Source organism: Gymnoscopelus braueri, assembly GCF_963280865.1.
Source record: "Gymnoscopelus braueri genome assembly, chromosome: 13".
In the NCBI taxonomy this organism is placed as follows: Eukaryota; Metazoa; Chordata; class Actinopteri; order Myctophiformes; family Myctophidae; genus Gymnoscopelus; species Gymnoscopelus braueri.
In genome coordinates this window covers 52,049,301-52,072,449 of record NC_137615.1, presented here as the reverse complement: position 1 = coordinate 52,072,449, position 23,149 = coordinate 52,049,301, and the positions used below count along the sequence as shown (strand labels likewise).

Genomic DNA, 23,149 nt, shown 5'->3' with positions numbered 1-23,149 from the left:
TTTTCCCTCCTGTAATCCAGGTTGAAAAAGGAACTGAATTCTATATTGAGGACTATAACAAAAGCATCAAAGAAGCAACAGCACCACTTAACTTCACACATGACACTATAGCCACTAATGCTGTCACTTTCAAAGGCACAAAGTACAAGAAAGGGATGCATGTAATTCTAGGACAAGATGATGAGGGCCTTAACATGGGTGAGATTAGGCTGATCTTGATCCATCGTAGCGATTTGGTCTACTTTGTTGTAGGGAGGCAGCAGGCTGTGGAGATGGCTGATTTGGGTGTTTACAGTCTCACAGAAGTAGATCAGGAAGCAAACTACATGTGTGTTAAGCAAGAAGACCTCCTTGATTATCATCCACTAATGGGATACAAGCTGAATGGCACATCAGTGATTATATTGCATCACTCCCTCCCAGATACTGACATGTGTCATTCTCTCCCTGATACTAACATGTGTCCTCCCTCTCTCCCAGATACTGACATGGCGACACTTGAGGAAGGAATTAAACAAGCTGTGTTGGCAGTATTACCTAGCCTACCAGAGGATAAACTAGAGTCCCTCCTGGTCAAGTTGGCAGACATGGGAGTGGAATCCCGAGCTGACCTGCATTTAGTTGGCGAGGATGATCTCAAAGCCATTGGCAACCTATCACTTATCCAGTGTAGGAAGCTTCTTAATGCATGGAAAGTTGACGGTATGTCTTAGATTATGTTATGGTCCTAATTGTACTGAAAAGTACTGTGAAGTGTCATATGATTGTATTATTTGTAGTTATTGAGCTATCCCATTACATTCGTATATGTTTCCCTTTTTAGAGCAAACGATAACACTGACTCCTGTAGAACCCTCAGACTACATGACCCCTACAGAGGCTGCTCAGTCTACATTTTCACCCCCCAGGACCCCTACAGAGGCTGCTCAGTCTACATTTTCACCCCCCAGCACTCCAAGTCAGGCTCACAGTAATGGCTCCAGAATGACTGTCCATTTAGATGACTGGATTGAGAACTTCAGTGTGCCTTGGCACAGAATGCCTCTTGGTATCACAACTGCCATTGCACAGGGATGTCGTCCATCCGAAAAAGACCGCAAGGCAATGGTACGAATTATCGTTGATGAAATGAGGCTGACTGAGAATCCCAAACTATCTCAGTGCAAGATGGTGGCCAAAAGGATTGTAAACCAGCATTACAGCAGCTTTGCTGATGTCATACCAGGAGACAACACAAGATTTGGTAATGGCTATGAAAGTCTAGCAGCTCAAATAACTTTTAGAGCAAATCATCTTAATCGTGGAAATACTCTGTCCAGACGAAGGGCGCCGAAAAGGAAGAGCTCAAATTCACTTGCAGACATGGCAAAAGGACCAGCTGACCAATATGGCTGTGTGAGATGGCAGCCTGACTGTCCACCAGATGAAACTGAAGAGAGTCTCAAAGAGAAGCAGAGGGAAATGAAAGACCTGTACAGCACCGAGGGGCCAAATGGGGCAGAGAGAGGACATTTGACTCAGTTAATGCAAGAAACCTACTACCTACAAAGAAAAAACATCAATGCCAGCCCATCTCCTTCGATTTCTGAGCTGAAGAATGAGTGGCCATATCTGTTCACACCAAAGTTGCTGTACAGCCATTTCCAATTACTCACAGACATTGGCATCCTGGATAAAATGGAGCAGGCTATGCACGAAAAAGGGAAGCTGATCCTTCGGTTTTTCCAGCGGAAGTCTAATGCTGATGAGGTCAAGCGCATCCTGGTGAAGTACGACCATGAAGAAAACTGTGACCCATCACCATGTGTGATCCTACTGCTGATGGCACACTTCAAGGAAGACCTAGATGGACTCATTTTGCAGGCAGATGTGAGTATGAAATTATTATAGTTTAAAGCTTTTGACATTTATATTGTGTATTTTACAATCAGCCCACTCTGCTACAGTCAGGCAGGCGATATCGCAGCATTAAATTCTGAATTAACTGACCTTCAGGGACAGTTTCCACAGCAAGGTCGTCAGGCTGCTGAACAGGTGCTGAGCCCCTGCTTACGTCTCAGTTATACTTAGTTGCATGTCAGTATTGAACGCTGAAAATAGCTGATCTATAAGCTCAGAACGTGTGCATTGTGATGCATTCTGAGCTTGTAGATCTGCTATTTTCGGTGCATGACACTGACGTGCAACTAAGTATAAACCAGCCTTTAGATGCTGTGTCATTTTATACTGGCACAGCACTGTCAAAAATGTTTTTAACTTAAATATTTATCCCACGAATTTGTAACCCTTATTTTCCACCTGGTGCCAATTTTCTAAGTGATCCTGGTTGCTACACTCCTCTCACCAGCCTAGGGAGGCCAGGGCCGAGCTCATGCCTCCTTCAATGCATGAGAGCCAACTGACCTTCTTGTCACCTGACAGGGGAGAGTTTCCCTGGTTGGACGTAGAGTGTGGAAGGAACACGTTATCCCAACCAGTTCCTTTCCCCTCCATCAGGCGCCCCGGCTGTCATGGGGGAGGCGGTATAGCGACCACATGTTTTTGTGAGGGTATTATTAACTACCCTGAGAGACACGGGGAGAACATGCAAACTCCACACAGAGTAGGCCCTTTCACCAATCCCACCTAGGGTATGGGCGCTGATGAGAAGACACGCCCCCAGCGCCCACAGCGTCCCCGGTGGGAATCGAGGCCAGGACCTTCTAGCTGTGAGGCGACAGCGCTACCGACTGCGCCACCGTGCCCTCGCAGCAGCACTGTCATTTTATGTGACTATACTGTAGATGCACAATGTCTTTATTTTGTATTTAATTTTGGTATATCTTTTAGTTTCATTTGATACTTGAATTCTGTTTTGTTGTTTGGCTTTTTTCCCCCTATTAATACAATTAATGCAAAATGTGTGGCTAGCTTGTACAAAAGATAATTTCACTCTTGTACACCTGTAAACTTGTGTTATGCCCAAGTTGAAGCTGTTACCCTGACTACATATATTTTTTTCTGTCTTTTAGGTGTTGGCGACAGCAGCAGATGTCGAAAGGACAATGAACCTTCCAGACTCTCCGCGTCTAATTGTCCTAGGTAGTGTATACAGTTTCTAATATGTTTTAAAGCATTGCAGATACGGATACTAATGGAGGACATGTTTTAGTATGTGGAAAGCAACAGACAAACACTGTTAACATGCAAACCATATGTCTAATTATGTTTAGGTGATGTTCTCACAGCTACTGAGTGGATGCTGAGCATTGAGGGGCAGGTCGTTGTGGCGCCACAAACCAACTTCCTGGCTGGAATGGCAGCTCTATTTTCCAGCTATTACAATTTAAATCTGGTGTACCAGGAGCACGCCTGCTACACTCTGGAGTTCATACAAAGGTAACTTTCTGCTTGAAGTAGAACCATCATGTGTAACTCGAAAGATGTGCTCTCTGGTAGAGCAGCTGTGAGTGCACCTTTTACATAAAGAGTATGTGATTTGTGATTGCAGATGTTTCATTGGGATCAACCCAACCACTGGCAGTGGCACCAAAACAACCAAGCTGCTCGGCCAAAAAAGTGGGAAGGTGAGAGAGAAGAGGAACAATTCGGTCTGTCCTCCCGTCGCCTCCCTCCTGAAGCGACTGATGGACTTCAATTGGCTTTGAGTGTAAGTCATGTGAAAAGAATTTGGACCACTCTCTTGCCCACTATATGAATGAAATTCTTAATATGTTGCTTTGCCATCTTAGGTCATATTTTATACATAATAAAGCAGTACAGTTTTATAATTTATGCTCTGATTTTAGGAGTTGTTCAGAAGAAAAGTGGTCTAGAACACTGTCTTCAGTTACATTTTTTTGTATTTATTTCTTTAACTCTTTGACTGCGGACGACGCGATAACGCGTCAAGTGCTACTTTGTCCAGTTGGCCGTCGACGCGCTCGACGCGCTGGACGCGCGTTCATTGTTTAATCTCTGATTGCGCTATGCTGCTTAATATTCAATGTTATTCTCAAGTTCCACTTACTTCACGGACATCTGCATCCGGTTTCATGACCTGGATTCCGTTTCCGGTTTTTGATTCTTTCCCCCAGTCATTTTCGTCCAAAATAGGTAAATAAACGGTCTTTCACACGGTATGACGGACAAACGGACAGTTTCTCTTCTATAATCTATGGTCTGGGTGACGATCAGTCATCGCCGTCGTATATCACAACGTAATTTTCGCCGATCAAAACAATGGGGGGGACGTCACATCCGTTTTCATGTTTTTCCTTGTCTAATCTATGAAGAAGGGTGAGAGAGACCCAACGACATGATCAAAGCTGTCATGTGCTGCGCTCTAGTGGCGGATTTGTGCTGGGTCTTTACATTATGTGTCCTTAAATTATTTTCATGAGAAAAATTCAAAATATAAAAATAAAAAAACACGAAAATTGCTGGCACTGGGGGAGTACTTTATGAAAATACTCTGGCAGTCAAAGAGTTAAGAAAGGTTTCAATTAGCTGACCTTCATAGTTAACATACGAAACATGTTTCTTCAAATAAATCTTTAGTAAGTGAATATGGTGTGCAGGCCCACTTATTGACTTATTTGGCTGTCATCTCCTGTGTAAGTAGTTGTGCAAAAGGAATACCTACTAGGTGTTGTTCAGAAAAGGGAAAGTCAACTAATGTAAGAAGAAAGGATCACAGGGCAGTTTCTGGATGTCACTACTCCCAAGGCCAATTACCTCCCCAGCTGAGCTTCTCTGCTTGTTTCCCACCTGCACCTCATAATCAGCTTTCAATACTTATATTGTTCTTTCTTGTTCTTTTTTGTGCCCTAACAGATGTTGCTGATTTCCAACCTTGTGTTCCATGGATTCCTGCTGGTTTAGACCTCCTGCCTGAATGGATTTTGACATATGCCATCTCCTTAACAGACTTTTTTGCCTTTGTTTGATGCCTCAAGACTACCTCCATGTTTTTGGTTCCACGTCCATTTCTCCTGGATGGATGTTTGCACAAAGTTTGCAAAAGTTTGCACTTTTATCTTTGCACTTTTATCTTTGCACAATGTATCTGACACGTGACATTTTGCTGTTCATGTTTTCAGTGGTTCTCAACCTTTTCAGCTGGTCGGGCTAGCGGTGGGTGAGCTAGATTGTGGGTGCCAGTACACAGCATTGACAGTGGCTAACAGCACTGTCAATGCTCTGTCTGGATCTGGCTTGCCTGCCGCTGACTCGATTGGCTGGGGAGGTTCATGTTTAAAATCTCAGTGGTTCTCAACCTTTTCTGGGTCAGGGCCCCCTGATGAGAAAAAAAAAAGTTTGCACTAGAGTCTTAATATTGTTGGTTTTACAGGTGTTAGTGTGAGACAGAACAGGGAGAGTTAGAGTGACGCCGAGAGAGCGTGTGGGTGTCCGTGTATCTGTGAGTGTGTCTAGAGGGGTTGAGTGTATGTGTGTGCGGCTGAGCTACAGTGACTCAGCTGATGGTCCACAGACATCCCCTCAGCCAGATTACTCATCTCCAGCTTGCTAAAGCCATATGCGTGTCTGTGCGTGTGCACGTGGTGGGGGGTGTTAGGCGTGCCAGTATGGCCTCTGGATATGTGATTATTGTAATGCAGACAGAAATGTCACATGATGTGACACTGTATATACAGTGCATGATGTGTGAGACAGTGCCATAATCCATGTCTGCATGTATACGGTACGTGTATGTCTGTTTGTATGGTTACATGGATATGTCCTACGGGCCTTCTACAGAAGCATGCAATTAAGAGAATCATGACTGACCCCTGACAGGGGAAAAAAATAAGTTTGCACTTGTCTTAATATTGTTGGTTTTACAGGTAAACAATCTTAATGTAAAAAGTTTTAATAAATGTTTTATTGCAGATCTGACTCTGGCTTTTATCTAACTGTTGAAGATAATTTAATGCACTGATTAATTGGATTAAACACTAATTTGCATTTAACAATGAAATAACTGTAAAACAAATCTACAATAATATATTGTATATAAGTATTACAGCTATTACTGGCAGCAAAAGTTGCCAGTAAGTAGCTGTAAATGGATTTTACAATAACTTGTTGTAATTTAAATTACAGCAACAAACTGTAAAAATGTATACTGTAATTTACTGTAATTCTTTTTTACAGTAACAAACTGCAAAACACTTATACTCTGATTTACTGTAGTTCTTTTTTACAGTAACTACAGTAGCTATTACAGTACTTTATTGGCAACTTTGCTGCCAGCTATTAACTGTAAATTCTACAGTCCAATTCGTTACAGTGTAGGGATCTTGGTGGCCTATATATAACTACATATAAAATACATGGAGAACATTACATTTCCATTTTACATGCTAAATATTCAAAAGATAGGAACTCTCCAAATGACAGTTTTTTACAAATAAACATATCCTTGAAAAGGGCACATGTACCCCCACCTATTTTGCCCTGTCGTGCTTCAAATTCAAAAATAAAATTTGGTGGGGCAGATTGAATAAGAACAGCATTTCCATCATCTGCCTCCAGCCAAATCTCTGTTAAAAACATAAAATCAAGCTTGTAAGAGGTTATAAAATCATTAATTAACCGAGCCTTTGTACGCAGGGACCTAATATTAAAAAGGGCAAGTTTTAACATTGTTGGGACAGTGTCTGAGATACTTGATATGCAAGGGATATGAATCAGGTTAGTAGCATTGGCAGTTTCTACTGTGATCTGTTTATTTAATCTGTACATTGACACTATTGTGGTTATGTTATGAGCATTGTCAGTGATCTTAACATCAATATCAGAGATAGTAGGTGGTAAAGGTAGCCGTGGTGGTAAAAATGATGATATTACCGGGGCAATATAAGGAGTGTGCGTGCAAAGTTTCACGCAGATCGGTGCAGTTATAGCTAAAACGTGAATCGGTCTGTTATAGCGCCACCATGAGGCTGATTTGAAAGTTTTCAAGTGGAATTTCTACCTGGGCCAAGTGGGAATCTACGTGGAAAATTTCACGGAAATTGCATGCTGCGTGCATGATTTCAGACATTTTGTTCAAAATGAAGCAATCCTGCAAACTTTGGAAGCCAATCTTAGCCAATCACAATGGAATAGGGAAAATCTGACAGATCCGTGTTGATCACATGGCTATAGAGATACTGTGTACCGATTTGCATGTTTTTTGGAGAAAATCTGTAGGAGTGATATAAAAAAAATTGTTTTGCAAAAGTCTGCCTCATGGTGGCGCTATGACAGGCTGATCTGAAAAATGTGGGGCAGAGGTTTTGCTGTGGCATCCAGGGAGTGTGTGTGCGCAGTTTCACAGCGACCGGGCCAACGGTGGCGGAGATTAGCTGCTCGCAGACAGAAGGACGGACGGACACGCCGACGGACGGACGATATCAGATAGGGCTGGTACGCCGGTTGGGAGGCTGGCGTCGGTTGCGGCTGGTGTGCCGGCTGTAGTGAAATTGGCATCAGCTGCTGCTGGTACAGCTGGGCTGCCGCGGGCATCGGGTGCTGCTGATACGACAGTTGTATGGAAGCTGGCGTCGGCTGCGGCTGGTACACTGCCTGTGCTGAAGCCAGCGTTGGATGCTGCTGGTACGCTGGCTGTGCTGAAGCCAGCGTTGGATGCTGCTGGTACGCTGGCTGTGCTGAAGCCAGCGTTGGATGCTGCTGGTACGCTGGCTGTGCTGAAGCCAGCGTTGGATGCTGCTGGTACGCTGGCTGTGCTGAAGCCAGCATTGGATGCTGCTGGTACGCTGGCTGTGCTGAAGCTAGCGTTGGATGCTGCTGGTACGCTGGCTGTGCTGAAGCCAGCGTTGGATGCTGCTGGTACGCTGGCTGTGCTGAAGCCAGCGTTGGATGCTGCTGGTACGCTGGCTGTACTGAAGCCAGCGTTGGATGCTGCTGGTACGCTGGCTGTGTTGAAGCCAGCGTTGGATGCTGCTGGTACGCTGGATGTGCGGTAGCCAGCGGGGGATGCTGCTGGTATGCTGGCTGTGCTGAAGCCAGCATCGGGTGCTGCTGGTATACCGGCTGCAGTGAAGCAGGCATCTAGTGCTGCAGTGAAACAGGCGTCTGGTGCTGCAGTGAAGCAGGCGTCTGGTGCTGCAGTGAAGCCAGCATCTGGTGCTGCAGTGAAGCAGGCGCCTGGTGCTGCAGTGAAGCAGGCATCTGGTGCTGCAGTGACCAGTGATCCTGCGGCAGTGAAGCAGGCGTCTGGTGCTGCAGTGAAGCAGGCGTCTGGTGCTGCAGTGAAGCCAGCATCTGGTGCTGCAGTGAAGCAGGCGCCTGGTGCTGCAGTGAAGCAGGCATCTGGTGCTGCAGTGACCAGTGATCCTGCGGCAGTGAAGCAGGCGTCTGGTGCTGCAGTGAAGCAGGCGTCTGGTGCTGCAGTGAAGCAGGCGTCTGGTGCTGCAGTGAAGCAGGCGTCTGGTGCTGCAGTGAAGCAGGCGTCTGGTGTTGCAGTGAAACGGGCATCTGGTGCTGCAGTGACCAGTGATCCCGCTGCAGTGAAGCAGGCGTCTGTTGCTGCAGTGCAGCAGGCGTCTGGTGCTGCGGTGAAGCAGGCGTCTGGTGCTGCAGTGAAGCAGGCGTCTGGTGCTGCAGTGAAGCAGGCGTCTGGTGCTGCGGTGAAGCAGGCGCCTGGTGCTGCGGTGAAGCAGGCGCCTGGTGCTGCGGTGAAGCAGGCGCCTGGTGCTGCAGTGAAGCAGGCGTCTGGTGCTGCAGTGAAGCAGGCGTCTGGTGCTGCAGTGAAGCAGGCGTCTGGTGCTGCAGTGAAGCAGGCGTCTGGTGTTGCTGAGAGGCCACTGATGAGGGGGAGGTTTGACTGGCATGTGGCGATGCAATAGTAGGTGTCGTCACCGGGGCTGCCGACATGGGGTGTGCCTGGACAACACTTCTGTAGGTGGTTGAGCTCTGCCATTGGTGCATGGACAGCTGAGCTAGCTGGTCAGACATAACATGCTGTTGAGGGTTTACTGTGCTTGGGTGGCAGTAAAAGAGATGTTTAAAGTGTTAGGTCTGACCACCGGTGAGAGGTGGTACGGTGTATGAATGGGGGGCAGATCTTGCTGCTTCTGATGTGGAGGAGAAACAGCATCGCTAATGATGGAGATCTCTTGCAGATTTTCCTCCTCATCTTGCAGGCTTCTAGGTGACTGATTGTATGCTAGGGGGTTAGGATATGCCATATTTTGGTTGAGATGACTTAGGGGGTCTGGTCTATACTGCCCACTTGAATACCTTGGCATAGAGTATTGGTCTGCAGTCGAGGCAAACTTGGCTTGCCCACTGATTGGCCACATCTGTGCTGTGCTGGTTGTCTGGGCGTCCCCTTGCACTATTGTCTGAGTGCTGGTAGGGACTGGGGGTGGCAGTAAGGAGTGGGGAAGGTTGACCTGGTATTGGAGTAGGTGGGATGGCATATGACGTATACTTTTTGAGTCCCCTTCTGTCATCTTGCTGTGGTGAGTGGAGCATCCGGCTCGAAGGACCATGTGAAAATTTTTAGTTTTTAAAAGAGAACTGTATGTTCAGAGGGGTTGAAGCTATGCCCACCACAGGGCTCCGGTCATAGAGCATGTATTCAAAGATGACACTTGATGGCAGTTTATGGGTTTTTATGTAGAATTGAAGTTGGCAGACACAAACATACACTGTGATGAATGGTATCTGAAATGATAGAAATCATGACATAAATATACAGAAATGGAAACAGTGAACTAAATATCCTATGCAAACTAGGATACAGCACATAGCACATCACTGCAGTGAGCCATGAACGGTGTATTAGCTTAGACCTACATAGCCTGCTCACACACACAGAATAGGCCCTGTTGTTAGCTTAGCCACTGAACTTTAGCTAGCACATACAGTTACAAAAACGAACTTTTTAAACCACACACACAGCCCTCATGTTTGTAAGGAACTGAAATAGTTAATAAAAGACATTCCACTTATGGAAACATTTAGCGGGGTGCCCTTAACAGAAAAACGAATCTTTTCCAGCTTGAGAACTTTGAAGTCTCAACAAGCAATGGGAGACCACTGCACAACCTATCTCTGACTTAAAAAGTAAAATATAAACCGCCACACATCCCTTTTTTCTGTAAAGGTCTCTAACCATTCTGCATGTCCTGCTGTCATTTCTCATTTGCATGTAAAATAAAGCTGAATGAAAAGCCCTATTAGTAAGGACTCGAACAGCAGCGTTCTGAATCAACTGGTTGTTGCGTCTGGTTGTTTTTAGTGAGACCTGTAAAGACACTGTTACAGTAGTCAAGTCTACTGAAGATGAATGCATGGACAAGTTTTTCTTGCTGAGACATAAGTCATTTAACCTGCGATATATATTTGAGGTGATACATTACATACAGTCATTTAGCAGACGCCTTTTATCCAAAGCGACTTACAATAAGTGCATTCATAGGGAACAAAACTACTAATCACGAGAAGTCTTAAGTGCATTCTCTTCTAAAACGAGCAACCAATATAGTAGGCTAATTTCCTTAAAAGTAACAGTTTTGGACATACAAGAGTTCTGCTTGAAAGTAACGTTGTTGGACCTTTGAGGAGCTGTGAGGATGTTTGCAGGTACAGTGCACTGATGGTGTGAGAAGAACACCCCACTGAGACTAATAATGCTGCCATGTGGAAATGAAAACCAACCACTGTATATTGTGTGTGTGTGTGTGTGTGTGTGTGTGTGTGTGTGTGTGTGTGTGTGTGTGTGTGTGTGTGTGTGTGTGTGTGTGTGTGTGTGTGTGTGTGTGTGTGTGTGTGTGTGTGTGTGTGTGTGCGTGCGTGTGTGCGTGCGTGTGGCTGTAACAGCATCAGAGAGAGTTCTCTGGGTATAGCCAAGTGGTTAGGGTGCATACCCTGATCAGCATGTTTCTGGTTCAATTCCCAACCAGGCAGACCATTTACTGCATGTCACTCCCTTTACACATGAGGGCCGCCCTAGTGTAGCGGTTGGAGCACACACTTTCCGCGTGTCCAAAACAACATACTAAAAGTCCTAAGAAATCCTAGTTGCTGAAATATTGCCAATTATTGTCAAAAAGCCATACATTTATGGTGAGTCCCAATTTTAATTCCTGAGATTTAAATTGGTGAGGAATTAAAATACCCTGACTGAAGTGCATGGGAGTCCATGTTTGCTTTGCGAGCAGAACATACATACACACAGACCAATCAGAAGCTGGGGGCAGTTTTCTCCTGTTTGTGCACATCCCGCCCCTTTGAAATAGGAGGCTTACCAGACTGGTTGTTGCCAGCTACCTGCTTATAAGTAAGACGCGCAAACGCGGGAAGCGAACGCAGCTCGAAAATGACAATAAGAAGAATCGAAAGGAATGAGCAATTGTAGAGAAGTGGGTGGTACAGTTTTTGTCTTTTTTAAATTGTTATGTTTGTTTGTTGTGTTTTTTTTTTTTTTGTAAATGTTTTTTGTCTTTGTAGTTTTTGAAATGTGTTTGGTTTAGGCATGTTGCAGGCTGTTGTGCATTTTAATCAGAGCATTGTCTACATTCCTGCGTTCTTCATGGCTGCAGTGCACGCACACAATACTGCACACAGACACACAGACACACAAGCCGAGCACGGTTTCATAGTAAGCTCCACCTTCGGCGCGCCTCCTTCCGCTGCGTTCGCAATAATGACATCATAATGCAGTGACATCACACTGTCATGACAGCCGTGCAATTGTCCTTTAAAATTAGTTGGTAAATAAACAAAACATCATTTAGCAGCATTTAGCGTGATAACTACCATTTTAACAATTGACACCGGGTAATTACTGTAGTTTGTGACACTGTTTGACTGACTAAAACATTAAAATATCCATGAATTCAAGTCTCCATGGGGTGACTAATTGATAGAAAAACGTATTTTTTGGGGTGAACTATCCCTTTAAGCCCTGCCTCTACTTCTGCCTCTGCCCAGATGGGTGTTGTGAAAGATTACGTAATGCCATAAACTGGCAAAGGGGACGGCAAAACACTGTGTATAAAACTTTGCAACTGGACAAAGGATTTAGAGAACAGAGGAGGACAGTCATGAGGGCTTCTCTAGTCACACACCTGCTTTCATGCTTGATATTGTTCTCTTCCTTCTCTCCTTTGTCTTCCTCATCTTCCTCTTCTTGTGAATTACAGTTTAATCTCAATAGAATCAACCAGCCTGGGGACTTGGTTCTGGGTGGCGTGTTTGAGATCCACCTTGCTTCTGTCTTCCCTGATCTGTCTTTCACCTCTGAGAAAAAGGACCCCAATTTGCTATGAGTGAGTATCACACATAATACGACAGCAAGAAAGTGAACAGGGACATTGTTTTGATGTGTTGGTACCATAGGATTGGTCGATGTTTTATATTTCTACAAAGATCCATTATGCAAGGTGATCACCAAGGTCACAAAAGTGACATTTTGTGTGTTAGTTTCAACATTGACGCATTCAAATGGGCACAGACCATGGCTTTTGCCATCACAGAGATCAACAGAAACCTCAGCCTGCTGCTCAATGTGACTCTGGGGTAATAGTGGGGTATAGTATCTATGATACCTGTTACTCGCTTGGAGTTGCATTCCATGCAGCGTTGACATTGATCAGTGGGAGAGAGGAGAAGTTTCAACTGGATGAGAGCTGTGTCGGGTCTCCTCCAGTGCTCGGAATCGTGGGGGCAGTGCTCGGAATCGTGGGGGATTCTTCCTCAAGTCATTCTATTGCCATCTCTAGGGTAAAGGTTTGTACAGAGTGCCCCTGGTCTTACTCAAACCCCCTTTTACCATCACCTATTTGATACATGCTTAATTTTGGTGATTTGGTTGTGTATCAGGTAACCGGAACAGTGGGCACATGGTATTTCTGGGGACCATTTTTTAAAACCTTATTTTGTGTATTTTTATCAGATTTTATATTTAATTTTTTTTTTTATAAATGAGGGGCCAAATACATGATATGTCTTGCTGAAAAATCTGTGATATTCAGTCATTCCAGGGATACACAAGAAGTTGAAGGGTAAATGTGTCTGATAATGATGTACAGTGCATGTTCAAATCATATATACCATACATTTACCCATACATCTGATTTTTTTTTTTTTTTTGGAAAAGAATATACAGCGGTTGTGCCCACTGTCCAGAAATACCTGGTGCCCACTGGACCTGTATCGGTTTATCAAATATAATATATACAATGTATAGGTAACGGGAACAGTGGGCCCCAGAGAACACAGGGCACCATTTATTTATTTATTTTGTATTTATTTTATATTCTATATTTGATTTTATATGTATATGGGGCCAAATACACCCCCCCCCCCCCCCACACATACACACACACACAACCTGTGATAGCCTTTCATTTTTCATTTTGAGAATAAACAAGTTCAAGGATCTATTTTTGTCTAATAATGATCACGTATACTTTAAATAATGTCTGCACATGTCTGCACATGAACATCTGTTATTAATACTGGATCTACTGGATCTCTTCTCCACTAGTCCCTTCCTAACATTTTAGTCTAGTTTTTATTTGTTGACGAAATTGTCAACATATTTAGTCTAGTTTTAGTCATCATAGCTTAGTTTTTATTTAGTTTTTGTTTAGTTTTTTTGTCAATTATTATTATTATTACCTGTTAATTGTGAGATCTGTGTAGGAGATTCAGTGAATTAGGGGCGGCAGTGGCTCAGGAGGTAGAGCGGCCGCTTTGCAACCGGAAGGTTGCCAGTTCAATCGTGGGCTCCCCCAGCTAGTGTCTAATAGTGTTGATTTTGACAGCAAATTTTTATTCAGTTTTAGTCATAGTCTTTTGAAACAAATTCCATTTAGTTTTAGTCATATTTTAGTCATCTGAAATGTTTTACTGTTAGTCTAGTTTTAGTTGACTAAATATCATAAGATTATAGTCGACTAAATCTACAATTGATTTAGTCGACTAAAATGTGTTTTGGCGGTGTATTGATGGCGTCATAATGGCTGATTACTTGGTTGCATGCTAAATATATCTACAAGCTCACAACGCGTCGTAGCGCGTCACAACGTGTCGTAGCGCGTCACAACGTGTCGCAGCGCGACGCATTGTGAGCTTGTAGATCTGCTATTTATTATTATAAAATGACTTGTCTTTTAGTTCTACTGGATCTCTTCTCCACTAGTCCCTCCCTAACATTTTAGTCTAGTTTTTATTTGTTGACGAAATTGTCAACATATTTAGTCTAGTTTTAGTCATCATAGCTTAGTTTTTATTTAGTTTTTGTTTAGTTTTTTTGTCAGTGAAAAAAGGTAGTCGACCAACATTTTTCTTCATAGTTTTAGTTGACAAAATCAACACTGGTGTCTAAGTGTCCTTGAGCAAGACACTGGACCCCTAATTGCTCCCGATGAGCAGTTTACTGATTTAGATATCTAGATAGATCGACCGACCTTTATTGATCCCGCAGGGGAAATTCAGTTGCCAAAGGTCAAGGATTTACCGCTATGGGAATAATCTAGTTTAACCCATTAAGACCTGAAGCCGATTCTACAAATGTCTTCTAAATCCCAAAAGGTTTCTTAAAAACGTATGTTTCTATATCGGTGGTGCTCAAACTTTTTCATGCCAAGGACCCCCAAAATGATATGTATTTAGCCGCTGACCCCCATCTCAAAATAATTTGTTCCAGGGACCCCCAGAAGCAAAGATTTGAGTTCAAAATGTTCGCTTTAAAAGAATATATATATTCAAAGATTTGCACACATTTTCACGATTTTTCGGCACCGAGTGCCGCGCTACGAGCTTGTACTATTTTTGAATAGCCAAAGTGTAAAATAATGCTTTTTAATGGGTTAAGCACTCAGTTATCCCAACATTCTGTATCCAATCAGGTGCAAGCTATGATCCAGATTATGAGACGGTTTGGGTGGACCTGGGTTGGAGTGTTGTTTAGCGATCAAGCCTATGCCCGCGATGCAGCCACAATCTTCCAGTCTGAGCTGGCCCAGTCTGGTTGGGGTTGCCTGGCATATTTGGAGGTTTTGCCCTGGGACAGTGACCCAGCTGAACTCCAGAGGATTGTCTCTATGATGAAGACATCCACAGCTCGTGTGGTCGTTGTATTTGAATATGGGATCCGTGCGATTAAACTCATGGACGAGGTTGGAGTTATGATCCATGTTAATTTAGGAAATCATCATTATAAGGATTCTGAAATGAGTTATATAGAAGTGAAGACATACATAAATATATTCATATATAAAAATGCTATTTCCCTGCAAGCATGTTTTATTGCAATGCAATGTAATCAGTCTTAGGTTCATCAAATTAAATGCTCAGTAATTGCATATTTTTTACACATTATTCTCTGCACAATAAGCAAATAATCAAACCATTCACACATCTCATTGCTATTTTATTAGATTGCATTTGCTGTGACAGTTTACAGAATACTGTATTATGATTATTATTAATACTAATACTACTACTACTACTACTACTACTACTACTACTACTACTACTACTACTACTACTACTACTAATAATAATAATAATAATAATAATGATAATACAATAATAATTATAAGGGTAATGATAATAATAATGATAATAATAATGATAATACAATAATAATAATAATAATAATAATAATAATAATAATAATAATAATAATAATAATAATAATAATAATAATAATAATAATAATGTTGATTATCACAATCAACAGGTGGTAAAGCAGAAGGTGACAGGTCTGCAGTGGATTTCTGATATGACCTTCCTGGAAGAACCAAAGCCCCAGACTCATCACTACATGCTGTACCTGAGGGGCACCCTTGGTATTGCATTCCGTCGTGGAGAGATACCAGGCCTAAAGGACTTGAAAATACATCCTAAAAATGACCTTAACAACAGCCCTGAAAACATCCTAGTGAGTCTTTAGTTAAAGTTAGACGTTGGTGACCTCAAAGAAATAGTTTAGTTTGTGTGTGTGTGTGTGTGTGTGTGTGTGTGTGTGTGTGTGTGTGTGTGTGTGTGTGTGTGTGTGTGTGTGTGTGTGTGTGTGTGTGTGTGTGTGTGTGTGTGTGTGTGTGTGTGTGTGTGTAGCAGCAATTTCAATCTGAAGACTGCTTTTTAAAATTCACAAGGTATTATATTTCTATCTTCATTTTGTTTCTTCAGGTGAGGCAGTTTTGGGAGCACACATTTCAGTGTAAATTTGCACCCCTTCCATCAGAGTGGGCGAATGCTGGTGGAAGGGTGTGTACTGGACAAGAGGACCTAGGAACAGCAGACACTACCCTGTTGGATGTGTCTAACCTCAGGCTAGAGTATAATGTTTACAAGGCTGTGTATGCTCTGGCCCATGCCCTCCATGACATGTTGCAATGTGTGCCAGGAAGAGGGCCTTTCACTGGGAAAGCTGTACCACTTTGCACACAATACAGAGCCATGGCAGGTTTGATATTACTAGTCTCTCGTTGGATTTAATAATGAATGAATGTAAACATGACAGATTGACATAGGATGTAACTGTAGTAATAATTTATTTTAGTGATATATTGTAATACTTACCTGAAGTAAATGTTTACCAATTCTTGATTGCTTGCTTGCTTGATTGATTGATTGATTGATTGATTGAATGAATGAATGAATAATTGAATGATTGATTGACTGATGGGGTTGGGGGTAATGTAGTTCATGTTTAAATTGTGTTGGAAATACTGGAAGGACTGTGGCGTCTGGGTGGCTCAAGGCTCAATCACAGTTTATTATTAAAGGATGTTAAAAGTCACGTCGAGGTGAGTAAAATGCAAGCAGTGTCAAGCTAGAATTATGAAGTTCAGCTTAAGTATATTTTGATGCCAATACTTTTGTAGTAGTCAAGCACATTTTGAATGACAGACTTTCACTTGTAACAGAGTATTTCTACATTGCAGTATTGATACTTTTACTTAAGGTAGGGTAAGTGATTTTTTCTTTTTTTTGTTAAAAAGTACTATATTCTGATAGTAATCATTGCTTCAGAGCGTCACAGGGGTCTCTCCAGCTCTTTAATAAACAGAATATAGTACATTTTCAGGTACAGTAGGTGACACATTTTAAGCCAATCAGGAGAGAGAACTGAAAATGCATTTTCTGTTTAATAAAGAGCGGGAGAGACATGGAGACTCCTTTTACTCAACAAACACTCTATAGCAATGAGTACTATCAGAATATAGAGCTATTTAACACTTATTTTAACCAAAGTAAATCACTTACCCTACCTTTAAGTAAAATAATTGAGTACTTCTTCCGCCACAGAGTATAATGTTACATATAAATGGCTGTTATGTAATAATCACCCACCCTTTGAGAGACGATTATAGCCACGATTCCAAGTGGCAGACTGCAGCAGAAAGTGCTGATGATGGACCATGTCATAGAGGTCTCAACCGACGTACGGGGCTGGTGGCCGCTTTCCATAGTGGCTCTTGTCTCAAGTTCACAGATGGATGGTCTATGCAATGGGTGCTGGGTGCTGTTCTTCTACTACACTTTAATGCACACATGGGCAACTTCCGGCCCTTGCCCTTTGACCATCTTAGTAATTAATATTTACCATTTGAGTACAATACCTACCTGCATTCCTCCATCCGTATGTACTCAATTGATTTATGTTTTACAATGTAACAGGGAAACAGTCAACCTCGAGTCCAAATAACAATGCAATGTTTGATCAGAGTCCTATGGAGTGGTGCATATCAGACAAGATAAGATACTGTATTCATTTATAGGCTCATTTAAAGGTTGATACGGCATTGACGTGGATTGTTTAATGCCAAAGTAATTTTTTTAATTGTAAGGCCAGAGTACACCAGAGTGATACAGTACAGTACAGCTGTAAAAAACTAAACAAAAAAAAGTTTTAACTGAACAATTTTCATTTATTTTATTTCAGTTTTGAAAATTATCGTTGTGAAAGCAAGTACCTTATTGGGGTTGTCATATTGTTACTTAACATGATCATGTAACTTGATACAATTAAAACAATTCTAATAATGGTCTAATAATTTTCTGAAAACATGCTCTACCAAACGGGTTGTTTGTCACTTTATGGTAAAACAGGGTTCCTACATTTTCCAGACTCAAATGTCCCGAATTCTTTATTAATTCTTCAGACCATATTTGACATACAAGTATACTTGCGACCAATGCAAATGCGGACCAAGATAGCAGATCCAAGATAAAAGCTTACAACGCGACAAAGTAGGGCATTAGCTGTAATAGCTGTAATGTTCACATAATTTACAAAGATGTACATATTTTACATTCAACTTCTGAAGACACAAAGATGTAAAATATGGACATACGTAAGGCTTTTGCGGATAGAAAACGTCAATATGTTACTATACAATATGGCTAGAACAATGTATTGTAGATTAAACGGAGACTGAGACACACAATGTTATGAGATCATAAAATTGTATTCAATTAACAGTATGAGTATAACAAATGAGTTTGTATTTCATCAAGTCAAGCATGTTTCTCTCTCTTAACCCCTTCAAGCCGGTAACGCATCTCTGTCATTTTAATTTCTTTGGCTATTCAAAAATAGCTGATATAAAAGCTCATAGCTGCCTGAGCTTGTAGATCTGCAATTTTTTTGGAAAATCGTGGATATTTTGTGCAAATCTTTTAATATGTATTTTTAAAGAGAAGATTTTAACTCAAATCTTTGCTTCTGGGGATTCTACAAATGTCTTCCAAAACAGTTTTTTGAAAAAACGTATGTTGCTGTAATATCAGTGGTTCTCAAACTTTTTCATGTCAAGGACCACCCAAAATTATATGTATTTGGCCGTGGACCCCCATCTCAAAATATTTTGTTCCAGGGACCCCCAGAAGTTGTAACATGAGTTAAAAATGTTCGCTTAAAAAAAACTTTATTCAAGGATTTGCAAAAATGTTCATGATTTTTCAAAAATAGCATTTTTTATTTTTGAATAGCCAAAGAAATCTTAAAATGACACCGATGCATTCCCGATCTGAAAGGGTTACATATTTTTCATCCTCCACACCTTCCTAATCACTTCTTTGGCCTCTGGTCTTTTTAGTGCTACGGTCAGTCGGTCCGTATGTCCAACACTTTGGTCCCAATTGAACAACATTATGCATCTCCATAAACTATTGGCTGAATTGTCACGAGTTCTTCTGTGTAACTTCACGGTCCCCAGACAGAAAGATACAGGAGGGGGCGGGGTTTGTACAGGGCTGGGCGGGGCTGCGGCTGATCGGCAGTTCCCTCGACAAATCGGAGAGCGGGCTTGGATGACTGGCGTTTGGATGTAACAATGGGGAGAATTCAGCCACCTGAGAGAGAGAGACACAGAGAGAGATTTTTCACAATCAACTAAAACGATTAGCCTGACTAACCACTTAACCCCTTAACCTCCAGCATCCGTATTGTGGGGAAAGCTTTCGCTGACAACAGCCGATCGACAAGCGCTGCGACGCGTTGCGAGCTTGTCGATCGGCTATTTCCAGCGAAAGCTTTCCCCGCAATAACAGAAAACTCAAAATACACTACCAGAGCCCAGAGGAACTCCGTTCAACCAAATGAGATTTCAGTGGTTAAGCCCTATTTTATAGTTTGTCGTACAACGGCGTCGTGCAAAAACAGCAAAAATTGCCGATCTACAAGCTCAGGTTGACCCCCAAAATTGATTATTTCATTCAAATTCATTATTTTCTAAATAATAAATGAGATGGATTAGTTACAGTAGATCAACTCATTCACTGCCAAGGACGTCTTTGATGTCTTTTTTCCCAAAGGATCAGACTGCCAAGGATGTTTTTGACGTCTTTTAGGTTATTTTGGGTGTTTCCACTAGATGGCGCTCTAAGCTAACACATGAGTGACCACTTCATCCCCAGGTACACACAGAAGCAGGAGATCACGTGATCCCAAGATTTACTACTCCATCTACTTTCTGTTTAGCGCCTGTGGCGAAACAGCTGTAACTGGAGTTCTTTTATTTTTTGGTGAGACATGCTATTTTCAACGGCCCATAACAAGCCACCGGGAGGTCGCGGTGACAAAAGAAAGTTTCTCGCGGCAGCACAGTGAAACTCTCCGTGCTTAGCAACCGTCGGGCGATCGATCATGCATGGATATAAATATTATGTGACCAGTTAAAAAGGTAAGAAAAACGTGCATTTTTGACGAGAGATGCTATAATACACCTTGGGAAAACTGAATCCATTCTATTTGGGACCAAACATTCCCTCAGTAAAATGAAGGTAAATTATTTCAAGGTCAAAGTCGATGACACAATCATCACTAGCAAAGAAGAGATTACCTATTTGGGATGTATTCTTGACAAATACCTGACAGGTGAAAGCATGGCAACAAAGGTGGTCAAAGGAGTAAACCAGAGAACCAGATTTATGGGCAGAGTTTCCTCTTTTGTCAACCCTCAGGACCCTCTCAGGGGCCCTGATTCAGCCCCTTTTTGACTATGCTAGCTCCTCTTGGTACTCCAACACCTCAGTGTCACTGAAGACTAAGCTTCAAACCTCCCAAAACAAACTGATTCGACTACTTCTCGGACTGGGGCCCATGACCCACCTCTCTCCCACTCACTTTGCCAGCCTAGGCTGGCTCAGGGTGGAAGACAGGGTTAAACAACTAAAAATGGGACTGGTCTTCAAAATTGTAAATGCAGATTTGCCCGAAATGCCCCCTATACCCGCATATCTGTATAAATACCTCGAAAAAGTTAGTGACACCCACAGCCACGAAACTAGAGGGAGCGTAAACAACAATCTGGTACCACCCACCCATAAAACAAACATGGGCAAATTCTCCTTCTATAGCACAGCCACCAAGGAATGGAATAGTCTAACCCCATCCCTCAAAAAATGCAGTTCGCTGGGCTCATTCAAAACAGCCCTAAAAACTCATCTTTCTGGAGGCCGAAAGAGGAGCTAGTACCAGTTTCCCTGTAGACAGACGACCCCCCCCCTCCTCTTTTTTGTACATATTTTTTATTTCCTCATGCTTTTTTTGTATATAATTTTTATTTTTCCATGCTTCCCCCCCCCTTTTTTTGTACATATTTTTGTATTTTTTCATGCATTTTTTTGTACATAGTGGTATTTTTTCTGTATTATCTGTATTTTCATGTTGATTTTTGAACTGTTTAGTTGCTACTATATATGTCTATGAAATTAATTCAAGGACCCCAACGGAAACAAGTCCGCAAGGACTTTTTTGGCCGGACCTTTTAGACAAAAGCATCATAAATGTAACTGTGTTGTTTTACATTCTTTTGCCTAATAAAAATTTCAATCAATCAATCAATCAATCAATCATCAATAGCCTGTAAACAAGGGAAGGGGGGGTCGCGGTGAGTTTTTTTTCTCTCTCGCGGCAGCACAGTGAAACCCTCCGTGCTTAGCAACCGTCCTGGGATCGATCACACTGAATATAAATATTCTGTGACCAGTTGAAAAGGTAAGAAAAACAACATCGCTGGCAGTGGGCAAACGCAGCCAGAAATAAGTCTGGCAGTGAATGAGTTTCCCTGCCAGCTCAACCCTCTGCATGGTCTCTGATCACTTTCGGGTTGAAACGGAACGTTGGTGATCTTACGGGGACGTAGGCCAGGTTGTCACGGAGACAGGCGTCATGCAGCTCGCCGCGCAGAGCGGTCACGTGACTGCGATGGGCGGAGACTTCCTGCTCCAGCCAGCCGATCCGAGAGCCGGCTGCCTGGTAGAGGTCCGCGAATGTGGAGACCAGCCTCTAGAGGGAGACAGAGAGCAGGGGAGACTCTTCTGTTAACCCATTAACTCATTCAGTGCCCAGCTTATTTATGGCAGTTTGGCTCTGAGTGCCACAGCCAAAATTCATTGTAAAAAAAAGTGCTTAGGAGCCGAGATACAGCCTTTTTCAGTAAGAAGTTAAACAAAGAGTGAATGGAGCACAACATTTTCAAATCATCATATCTTGGGTTCTGAATAAAAAAAAAAAAAAAGAAGCTGAGCTGAGCTTGTAGATCTGCTATTTTTCATAAATCATGAAAGATGTGTGCAAATCTTTGACTATATATATTTTTTTAAAGCAAACGTTTGTAACTCAAATCTTTGCTTCTGGGGTCTCTGGAACAAAATATTTTGAGATGGGGGTCCGCTAGTCTCGCGTGGCCAGACTGTTGCCTCCCACAATTTTCAAATGTTTCCGGTGATACAGTCTGGGACTCGGAAGCTCTGATCATGATTAGAATATAAACCGGATCCTCCTCACTTCCGTTTCGTCTTTGCAGTCGCGCAAATTTAGTACAATTAGCTTGCTGCTTAGCAGAAATGTAAATTAAAAAGTAAAATGTAAAGATCTTTTAAAATGTGCCAGTTTCCTCTCTCGGAGTTCGGGAGTTGTAGTTCCAGACTCTATATAGCATTCAGAGATTGTGGAATAGTTGTCTGGCTACGTGAGACTAGGGGTCCGCGGCCAAATACATTTCATTTTGTGGGTCCTTGACATGAAAAAGTTTGAGCACCACTAATATAGCAACATACGTTTTTTTTTCTTTTAACTGTTAGGATTTAGAAGACAACAATTGTAGAACCTCCAGAGATTTGAGTTACAAATGTATATTATATATATTCAAAGATTTGCACAAATGTTCATGATTTTTCAAAAAATAGTAGATCTACAAGCTCATAGGGCAGCACCTGTATATCTGCTATTTTTGAATCGCCAAATAAATCAAAAAATTACTCAGATGCGTTCCCGGTCTTAATGGGTTAAACAAACAAAACAAAAATGCATGGTTACCGAGGCTACTTTTCTGTTCATGTGAATCACAGAGAACGGTGCCCATCACAATTGCTGAAGTAGAACGAACAAATGAGTGAGTGAGTGAGTGAGTGAATGAAGAGTAAAGCCAAATTCCAAACCCGAAAATCTCGGCCACTCGCTCACTCCCACTCGGTCACTCCGACTTCAAACCGGAAGTAGTCAGGGTCCAATTATTCAGTTGCTTCTTGGAGGAGGCGAGTGGAGTCGAGTGGAGGAGCCGAGGAGGCTCTCCACTTCCGCATTTAGCGAGTGTACATCAAGTGTACGCTCGACCACTCTCCACAGCTCCTCCACGGCAGACTTCCGCATCACGTGTACACGTTCTTTTTCGTTTTTTCCCTTCTC

The 23,149-nt window shown here is 42.4% G+C and overlaps 1 protein-coding gene and 1 long non-coding RNA gene across 5 annotated transcripts in view; one reads left to right on the top strand and one right to left on the bottom strand.

Annotated features, from left to right (window-relative positions):
* Positions 1-23,149, bottom strand: part of ccdc171 (coiled-coil domain containing 171) — an 87,831-nt gene that overhangs the window by 26,909 nt on the left and 37,773 nt on the right. For 2 of the 4 annotated variants that reach the window (XM_080446448.1, XM_080446449.1), the window contains exons 23-24: positions 21,596-21,748; positions 18,044-19,311 (exon numbers count right to left, since the gene is read on the bottom strand). In XM_080446448.1, the coding sequence (XP_080302574.1) occupies positions 19,141-19,311; positions 21,596-21,748 (324 nt within the window). In that variant the 3' untranslated portion in view covers positions 18,044-19,140. Of the gene's footprint in view, positions 1-18,043; positions 19,312-21,595; positions 21,749-23,149 lie in introns of those variants that run through there. The other 2 variants (XR_013934268.1, XM_080446450.1) reach the window with 2 other exon arrangements.
* LOC308098258 lies at positions 3,269-5,766 on the top strand. The gene is made up of 3 exons (XR_013934283.1): positions 3,269-3,378; positions 3,491-3,649; positions 4,816-5,766. It is a non-coding gene; the product is annotated as an uncharacterized lncRNA (long non-coding RNA).